This window comes from Gymnoscopelus braueri, assembly GCF_963280865.1.
Source record: "Gymnoscopelus braueri genome assembly, chromosome: 12".
Classification (NCBI taxonomy): domain Eukaryota; kingdom Metazoa; phylum Chordata; class Actinopteri; order Myctophiformes; family Myctophidae; genus Gymnoscopelus; species Gymnoscopelus braueri.
In genome coordinates, this window is record NC_137614.1 from 21,493,990 (window position 1) to 21,504,150 (window position 10,161).

Below are 10,161 nucleotides of genomic sequence, written 5' to 3' on the forward strand. Positions count from 1 at the left end.
CAGTAGGCTAGGTGGGTGTGTATTGTTCTTTACGTTTCTAGCTAAACACGCTTGACTAGTGTTTTAATGGCGGTTTGACCTGACCTGAATTCTTGTAGGTGCATAAGCATGTAGATATGCTTGTGATGGCAATGGCATGCAATCTACTTTGTCAAAAAAATACAGCACTGGGCCCAAACATAATGGGATGTCACCGTTGAAGTACAACTCGTCTGCTTATTAGAACATCACAAAGATAATGTATCTTTCTCTGTATCACATGATAACTGCTCTGTTCCTGTTCTGCCTTTTCTAGCGTAGCTATATCAGTCATGACTGCAAATAGTGCTTAATAATCTTCAGAACATGCTGTGTTGTAGATGGGAAATCCATCTGAATGACCAGTTACCACGGGTTAGGATAGGTCTTAGGATCACAACAGAGGTCTACAGTGTGTGTGCATTTGTATTTTTAGCATTCCTGTGCTTTGCATGATTTCTATTTCAGGCCTTTTTCTATGTGTGCCACTCTGTGTGCTTAAACATGATTGTTTAAGCTATGTTTGCTTAGAGTGTTTGTAAATGCTTGTTTGTATTCATTGTACAGTATGTGCCAGTGTTTGTATGCGTGCCAGTGTTTCTGTGTTTCAATGCGTCTTGTATTTTACTGCTATATCCAATTACAGCCCTGTCATACAGGACACAAATTAATGCCAGGTGTTAATGTCTGATCATCAGCATCATGCGTTAAATATGCATGTGATATTCAGTCCACCACCTGAAAATGATCTAGGATCTAGGTGGACTTTCAATTAGGAGCAAGTTTCCATCAAGGTAGGCCAACTATTATTGTAGTCTCTGCCATAAGTTATCCACAGTAGGGCATATGCAGTCTATTTTATGTCCTGTAGGCTACAGAATGTGAGGTCCTGTGCAACATTATCACAACTTTTTAGTTAGACTTGATGATGGTTCTAAATTATGGTCCAATCCAAAATTGCAGAATGGCACCCCCTGTTGAAACATGGTCTTGCCTCTACTATCTAAATGGTGCATTTGTCAAGCAATTGTTCAATTGACACGTTTTTGCTATTTAGTCTAACCCAAACTGTTTCACTGCCACTTGTTTGGTTTTGGACATTCAATTGATACACCACCACTTTTAAGTGTAGAGATCTGACTCCCTGCTCATTTAGTGGAGGTGAGGTCATTCTGGATAAGTGCATCAAAGATGGAGTCTTTTGTCAACCTTTTTTGGATTCCTCATGAAGTGAGACCATCAGCAGATGTTTATGAGCATGAAAAAGAGGGCAATGTATAGATAATAAATAAACAGAGGAGTATGTGGTTTATCTATCTCCCTAGCTCTCTATGGGAGCATACTGTAGGAGAACTGGAGCAGTGTCCTTGAAACCTGTTAGCAGGCATCAACAGATGGCGTTTTGCATAGACTCAGCAGTTGGAAATATATGGTATGCATTTGAAAAGCAAGAATGCACAATGATTAAGTAAGGCCAATTTAGACCGTTTTCAAGCAAATAGTTTATACACAGGGTGTGCACTTCACCAGTCGCTGTGCTCATAATGAAGGAGTGGAACCTGTCAGAGGAAAACATTTCAAAATAACTGGGAGATTTGGAGGTGCACAAACAATCTGCCTATCATGGGATTAAAGTAAAACTTGATACATATTTTCCTTTGCCAGATGGTTCTGTTGAACAGAAGTTATGGTAGGCTAGTTTTCTTTTGCCCCAAAGATTAATCTTTTTTTTAATTTGTATTAATCTCTTCATGCAATGTCTGCAATCCAAAACTTGCCATGCACAGTATCATCTATTCTACAGTATATGCATACACCATCTACGTATACTGTATGTCAGAAGTATTTAATTATGTGCCATGGTTTCTATTCCAGCCTAATACTATACACACAACACCACATTTCAGTAATAAGTTTGCCCCCTCCATCGTTCAAGGTGTGCCAATTACTTAGCAGTAAAATAATCAGGTGCAACGTAAACACCACATGGCGTACTACATCAGCAAAGATTACCATCCAAAAGTCAAAAAGTATTTATTTGTAATACAATTTCATAAATAAAAATCTTTTACAATTTCATAAAAATACAATCAATGTATGTGTTCATTGTTGAGTTGGAAAAATAATCTCTCTTCGCAAACCATAAATATTCAATATGTGCCTTTTGGTGAGTGGTGAATGCAACAGAACATACAGCAGTGCTTTTATCTATGTGATCTCTCTGAAGATTTGGTTTGTTGTCTGTTGCGTTGCATTTGCTTGTTGCTTACTTGTTTCTTATGTGGCTATTTACGTGCGTGTGCGGTATGTGTGTTATGTGTGAGTGCGTCTTTCGCCTTACGTCCTATCCGTGTGTGCTATTGTGTGCTGGTAGCAATACTGTAGTGTTCCCTCGTCAAGTTTTGCACATGTATGTGAGAATAGAGACACAGTTGTTCCAGGGATGTAAAAGCGGCTGGAGAGCCTCTGGTTGATGCTTCTGTCACTCTTATTCTTTCCCCCTCTTTTCTCATTACATTCTTTCATCACTCCCAGGGATCAGAAATGAGTTCCTGCCATCTCCTGTGACATGGAAGGATGAGAGGAATGGGAATTTGGGTGGGGTAGGGGAACACCAGGGAAGGAATAGAGAGAAAGAAAGAAAATGAAGAGAGAGCAAGAGAGATGAGAGAGAGAAAGAGAGAAGGACAAAGGGATATAGATCAGGTTATAGACAGAAAGAGACAAAAGTGAAGGAGAGTGACAGTGACAGACAGAGAACAAGAAACAGGCATGCAACAGAGCGACAGAGAAAGATTGAGGACAAAAAGTCAGTTAACTTTCATCTCAAGACTTCTCTGTGTTTATTACATTGCTCAACATCGTTCTCACAACTGCCAGATCTGGATTCTTATTCTTATTCTCCTCTGCTGTCCTGTCTCTTTCATTTTAAAGTCTATTCCTGTAAAATGTATTTCATGGACTGCAGCTGTGGCGCTTTGATGGATTTCCCGGGGGAAATGTAATGTCAAGTCTCTCTCTTTCCGTACACACACACACACACACACACACACACACACACACACAATAAAGACAGCGAAACCTGAAATGTATATGCTCATACAATTGAACATGCATATATGTGTATGCATGCGTGAGCGCACGGCCACACGCACGCACGCACGCACACACACACACACACACACACACACACACACACACACACACACACACACACACACACACACACACACACACACACACACACACACACACACACACACACACACACACACACACACACACACACACACACACGTGTTTTTGCTGAGAAGAGAAGAATTTGCATTCAGGAGCGCACACTAGGGAATTTGAATCTGCATGCATGCATGTGTGTGTGTGTGTGTGTGTGTGTGTGTGTGTGTGTGTGTGTGTGTGTGTGTGTGTGTGTGTGTGTGTGTGTGTGTGTGTGTGTGTGTGTGTGTGTGTGTGTGTGTGTGTGTGTGTGTGTGTGTGTGTGTGTGTGTGTGTGTGTGCAGATGTGCATACTTGAGGAATGTGTGCATGCATATATCAATGCAAATGCATTCTATGCTTATGGACCCGTTCACATGTGTGCATACCTTAACTTGATTATATTAGGTGTGTGTGTCTTTCTATATCATATATGTGTGTTTGAATCTGCATGCATATGTGTGTATGTGCGTGTGTGCATGTGTGTATGTGTGTGTGTGTGTGTGTGTGTGTGTGTGTGTGTGTGTGTGTGTGTGTGTGTGTGTGTGTGTGTGTGTGTGTGTGTGGGTGTGGGTGTGGGTGTGGGGTACCTGTCCATCGCTGTCAGATTGACAGTGCAGAACAGCATCATGGATGGTGGAGAAGAGACAAGACTTTGTCACTTTGTCATTAAAGAAACCTGCAGATTCCATGTTCTCCATTACACCAGCTAGAGGGAAGGAGGAAGACATGAAGAAGAAGAGAGAGAGAGAAAGACAGAGTGAGGGACAGATAGAGGGAGCGAGGGAGGGGGAGTAGGTGAATTAGAGGGAAGGAGGAGTGGATGGATGGAGAAAAGGAAGGAGGAACATGATTTAAGTGTGAGTGAGGGAGACAGATTCATGAATGGAGTGAGAGACGGGGAGAGGGGAGATAGAGGAAGGGAAAAGCAGATGGGTGGAAGGAAGGGGGAGAGAAAAAAGTGAGACATAATGGCATAGTCAGTACAAATTAACAGAGAGCAAGTCAGTGTGTGGGAGAGGAGATTGGGAGTTTGTGGTTCAATTAAAATCGTTTTCCTCATTACCGTATCTGGAAAAATATATGCCAATTATAACCTATGTCAAAAAGTTTCATAAACTCTCCTGCCAGAGACTTTATTTTAAAATGCCATGTTGTTTATTAACTTGTTTTTGTGGTTACCTTTATTGTTTTGCATTAGCTTTTTTATCTGGACATATGTTTGCTCTTGCACATACTGTAATTATTTTCCTTGGTTGTGATAGGCTATAGCATTATCTATATGAAATACAAATAAATATCAGGAGTCTACATTATAAATGGCCCGGTGACCCGAATGTACTTTTTAAACCGTCCGGACCAGCAGAACGCACCAATCACTTGCCTGCTGGGGCCAGTGAAAATAATGCCTTAAACATTAACATTAATAGTCTCCGCCAGGCCGTAGGCATGGCCGAGACTATGTTTTGCACCCTGTCCGTCCGTCAGTCCAGCGATGTGCACACACACTCCCTGGATGCCAGAGCAGAACGTCTGCCCCAAATTTTTCACATGGGCCTGTTATAGCGCCACCAGGAGGCCGATTTTTGTGAAACACATTTTTTGACAGTACTCCTACAGATTTTGTCCAAACATCACGCAAATCAAATGAAAAGGGTCTTTCAGATTTTTCATATTCCATCCTAATTGGCTAAGATTGGCTTCCAAAGTTTGCAGGAGTGCTCCGTTTTGAACAACATCAGGGGTCACGCTGCTCTTTGTTTCCGGTTGAACAACGTTCAAATCATGAACACAGTGTGTGATTCTTGTGAATCATTTTTCAAATCAGCCTCATGGTGGCGCTATAACAGTTATAGGGAAAAACACGAATAGGCCTGATCTGTGTAAAACTTTGTATGCGCACTCCCTAGAGGCCAAGGAAAAACCTAGTATGCCCTGCATTTTTCACATCTGCCTTTTATAGCGCCACCAGAAGGCCGACTTATGTAAAACAAGTCAGAGGAGCACTTTTTCTAGTTTCACATGATTTCCCTGTGGTACTGTGTTTTGTAATGATTACAATGTTTACTATGTTTATACAACATATAAACAATAAACATAGTATACTACGTCATATACTTCATTAAATGACGAGTCACTCAAAACCGCCGATCTACAAGCTCACGATGCGTCACAGTTGTGACATGCTGTGAGCTTGTAGATCGGCATTATCACCGTTGTACCACAGCATTTTATCATCATACACTTCAGTCTCTAAATCAGCCTATTCTGTATAACTGATAAGCTGCAGTATTAATGTACACATATTTATGCCAGCATAAACCCCAATGCAGGGCTAACAGTACAGTAGCCAGTGCCTGACAATATATTTCTACCTCCTAACAATGACAGGCAAGCAGAAAGTGTAGAATAAAACACTAGATATTACATCCTCCTTCCAGTCAGAATACTGACTGGAAGTACAGAGTACTTTTAAAATGATTATTATACTTTAAAAAAAACTATTATAATATAATAAAGAACATTTGCTTTACAGAAATGTATAGTAGCTAGTTGTAGTACTGTAGTTATAATTTAATTATTTACACATGATATGGAATAGTATACCTGAATGTATACATTACATACACACATCTTCATGTACTGTACTTGTTCATTTTATTATTATTATATTCCCCCCCCCTGCAACACAGATCTTATTCTAGTCTTTTCCCTATGAACCCACCGTCTGATCCCCAGTAGATTCCCCAGAGACACCTTCCATGAAAACACGGTAGTTGTCCACACTGTGCAATGATTGACGTACTGACCCGTCTTACAGAAAGACTACAATAACATAGCAGAACAGCTAAAATAACATACAATGTTTAGAAGCTATGTGCAATTGAAGCAAGGATAAGAAGAAACTAATGTGTGTCTTACAGTGTGTGTGCGTGTGTGTGTATGTGTGTATGTGCATGTGCATGTGCGTGTGCGTGTGCGTGTGCGTGTGCGTGTGTGTGTGTGTGTGTGAGAGACTGTCTGAAGTGTCCCATGGGGAATTTGGGCATTTTAGGTATTCCCGACATACTGCAAGAGCATATTGCACCCTCTACTGGAGTGTTGTTAATAGTCAGAGTGGTGTTAAAGGTCAGATTCCAAGAAGGCCACTCTACCTCCTCTCTAGTTACTGGACAGCCACAGGTTTAAACCTCACAATAGCAAATAATGCATCCTGCAAAAGCAATCTGCCCTGTTTGGAGTGTCCTTGGGTATAGAATTGCCTGCCTGTTCAGCAGTTGGTAAATGGACAATGGGGCAAATGGTGATTATTAAGTCTGTTCAGAGAGTAGTTAAAAAAGTCAAAGCCAACAAGTGCAGCCATGATTCAGTTACATAGTTTCTACACTTTCTGTAAAGAATAAAGAACAATTCATGTTTACCAGACCTTTCATCGCATGGCCTTCTCTGTAAACAAGACAGACGCCTGATTTATGCTTCGGCGACAAAGTGTCAAATTAGAAGTAAACACGATGCATCAACACTGCATCACTGACCCCAATGGAAACAAGCCATAGCCTTTCTTGGGTTTAAAATCCTCTTAACAGACCTTGTATTGAATCACAACACTGATTATGCCTTTAACAACTTACTCTGACATCCTGCGAGGAACACCTCTACTCCAATGTCTCCATAGTCCCTCTGGATCTGGTAACAAAAACAGAGACACAACATTTCACACTGTTAGGTTAGGTTAGGTTACTGTAGTGATTGAACTGAGCTTGAATGAATGCATGAGGTCAATTGAAGCAAGGATAAGAAGAAACTAATGTGTGTCTTACAGTGTATGTGTATGTGTATGTGTGTGTGTGTGTGTGTGTGTGTGTGTGTGTGTGTGTGTGTGTGTGTGTGTGTGTGTGTGTGTGTGTGTGTGTGTGTGTGTGTGTGTGTGTGTGTGTGTGTGTGTGTGTGTGTGTGTGTGTGTGTGTGTGTGTGTGTGTGCGTGTGCGTGCGAGTCTCACATTGCACAGCGTCTTTACTGCAACAGTATCCAGGAAGTTAACGGGGCTGAGGTCAAGGATGATCGCCCTGGGGAGGGAGGGGTCACGCTGCTCTTCTACCTCTATGATGCTGTTTTGAGCCCTCGTCTCTTGCTCGTCCTTCTGGACAGGAGGAGATGTGACATGGCAAATTTAGATTTCATATAGACTGGGATCAACTTGTTTTGCAGTTTTCTGATTCGGTCTAGAGCGTATACAACTTCAAATCACCATTCGGGCGGAAACCAAGAGCGCATGTGCTCCTCCAAAATGATCTCCCTCGTCCAGACGTGTCATCATTAGTTTTGTTTGGTATAATAATTTTGTTTTGTTATATCCATGTTGTATTCCAACTCTTAGCGCGACTGGTGAGACTAGAGTCACTAGACTACTCGATTCGGCATTCATGTGGGGGAATAACAACAGCCCAGCACCAACTGGACATAACCGGAAACCATTTAGGAAATCCTAGAGTAGGCGTGGCAAAGACCACGTTCCGCCATGTGGAAAAGCCTGTTTTTTTTTCTTTCATTTTTTTATTTATTTCGAACATATTAAAAAATATATAAATGAGAAAAGACAAAGGAGAAAAAAGAAGAAAGTAAAAATCAGAATCAATAAAAAAAAAAAAAACAGAGCCAAAATTATTATAACATCCTTGAATTATAGTATATGTTCGAAAAAGGAGTAGGAAGAAGTTTTGTGAAAACTTATCAGGTCCTACCCCTGGTGACGTGAGGTTAGATTTTATATGGCCAAAATTTTTTATTGTCATCATATCATGCGAAGTGTAAGTTGCAGGTTATATTTTTGAATAATGTTACCATCTCCTGTCCATCCTTCTTGGCAGCTTTCTTAGCTTCCTTGGCTTCTTTCTTCTCATGCCGCTTCCTCTTGGCTTCCAGTTTCTTCTTGGCTGACAGGATCTTGGTGATGTCTATGCCAGCCTGAAAAAACACAACACAACACTTCATAATAGTGTTGGAATCAGCCCAGCGAGGGTGTCAATGCCCTTTTCAATGCGCTACACCAGTGGTCACCAAACCTTGAGACACAAAAGAGACCCGGGCCCGGACCGCTGGCGTAGCAGTCCGGGCACCTAGGCTACAATGTAGCCTGACAGCACGTTGCGGGTTCGAGTCCCCATCCCGAAGGCCTTTGCTGCGTGTCACTCCCCATCTCTCGCCCACAATTTCCTGTCAGCCTACTGAGCTATCAATAATAAAGACATAAAAAAGCCCACAAATAAATCAAAAAAAATAATAATTGAAATGTGATGTCTCCACGGTACCTAAACTAGAGAAAATAGCCGATAAGACATTTAAACTAGTGAAAATAGATGATCTACAAGCTCGCAACGCATCGTGATGCAATGTGTTGTGAGTTTGCAAACATGGGTCCAAACCCTGGAAGATGGGGATTGCTGAGGTGGAGTACAACACAACGCCTACCATCAGCTTCTAGTACATAACACACATCTTAGTTAACCAAGCCATGAAACTCATACGCTGAGTAAGCGGTGCCTGGGATCAAACCCAGACCCTTGTGGTCCTAAGGTAAGTGCTCTACAGACTGAGCTAACTGAGAGGGTGAGTGTTTCGCATTGCTTTGTCGTCAGAGGTCCGCCCATCCGCCCTCCCATTACCCAATTTTAATATAGGATTTCAATGTGGTATTTGTGAAACATTTGCAAAATGTGCAGTAGACTCACTCTAATCTGCCAGTGGTTTAGTGAGAGTGAGAAAGTTCTGGCATTTTATAAGCTGTATGCATTTTATGTCAAACCAATGAAAATAACCAGTCACAGTTTTATCTAAATATAATGCTGTTAGGGAGGGTAGAGAGTTCTGAAAAAGTGCACCAAGTGTGCTTTTAACCAATTGTAAAAACCACTAATTGTGTATCAGAGGTTGCTGGTAAACACTGCTGACACGATGACATGAGTACGTAAGTAGAGCGTTCACATGACCGCTGGAAGGCACTTTGCATTCTACATTCTGACGTTGAAGCAGCTAGCCAACACAAGCGGTTGAGTTACGTTATTGATATCTCATCTTACTGTAGGAAATTATTTACACCAAGGGCCTGTACCGCACCATATCAACCACGCAAAACAAGGCAACGGACCGAGTCAAGTGAGAGCTCATAATAAAGTACAGTATTATCGTATCATATCGTATGTCTCAACTAAAAGAAATCACTCAGAAAATAGCTTTTTGTTGCATACTGTATTCTGGCTCAACAAACTGTTTCATGTATTAGCGACATCATTGGTACTGTATAAGTCCAGCCCTTTTTGTTGTTTGTCTGTCCTTCCTTGTCTTTTCTCTGTGTATTGTTAGTAGTGTAGTAAAGATTGCACAGTAAAATCCAGAGTGTTAATTCATTTTACACTTTCAGTGTTACATTTACTCTATTGGTTTCGCTGTGTGAATAATTAGTCTTTAGTCTGGCTTCTATTCAAGTGATACTTAATAAATCTTGATTTTAGATCAAAAGAGCAAACCTGACATTGACACTTAAATGGGACTAAGAGACATTAGAAGGCAATGACATCCACGTTGGCCCAGTCGCTGCAAAACTGTGCACACACACCGTTGTGTAAGTGTGTCGTACGATCTGTGTCACTGCACTGAAGAGAACGTTGATGTTTTTATATTTCACAACACTTATTGGTAAAAAGTTGCTAAATGGTTGACAAACTCTAGGTGGACCTCTTACCCTGAAGTCATGGAGTTATGGACAAATTCTGCTATCTGATCAGCTGTTGGAGTGGTTTAGAACTGTAAGTTATAGAAATGCAGGACATTTATTAGAAAGAATATTATATTAATAGAATTGGATGCCAATTCAGAACCTCTGCCCCACATTTTTCACATGGGCCTGTTATAGGGATTGGTTAGTTTTGAAC

At 41.1% G+C, this 10,161-nt stretch overlaps 1 protein-coding gene across 1 annotated transcript in view; it reads right to left on the reverse strand.

Moving 5' to 3' along the window:
- Positions 1 to 2,042: 2,042 nt before the first annotated feature.
- slc26a6.2 (solute carrier family 26 member 6, tandem duplicate 2) overlaps positions 2,043 to 10,161 on the reverse strand; it is a 22,984-nt gene continuing 14,865 nt past the window's right edge. Inside the window, exons 14-18 of the mRNA XM_080445743.1 lie at positions 8,075 to 8,197; positions 7,233 to 7,373; positions 6,864 to 6,918; positions 3,822 to 3,940; positions 2,043 to 2,580 (exon numbers count right to left, since the gene is read on the reverse strand). Of these exons, the coding sequence (XP_080301869.1) occupies positions 2,557 to 2,580; positions 3,822 to 3,940; positions 6,864 to 6,918; positions 7,233 to 7,373; positions 8,075 to 8,197 (462 nt within the window). The 3' untranslated portion in view covers positions 2,043 to 2,556. The remainder of the gene's footprint in view (positions 2,581 to 3,821; positions 3,941 to 6,863; positions 6,919 to 7,232; positions 7,374 to 8,074; positions 8,198 to 10,161) is intronic.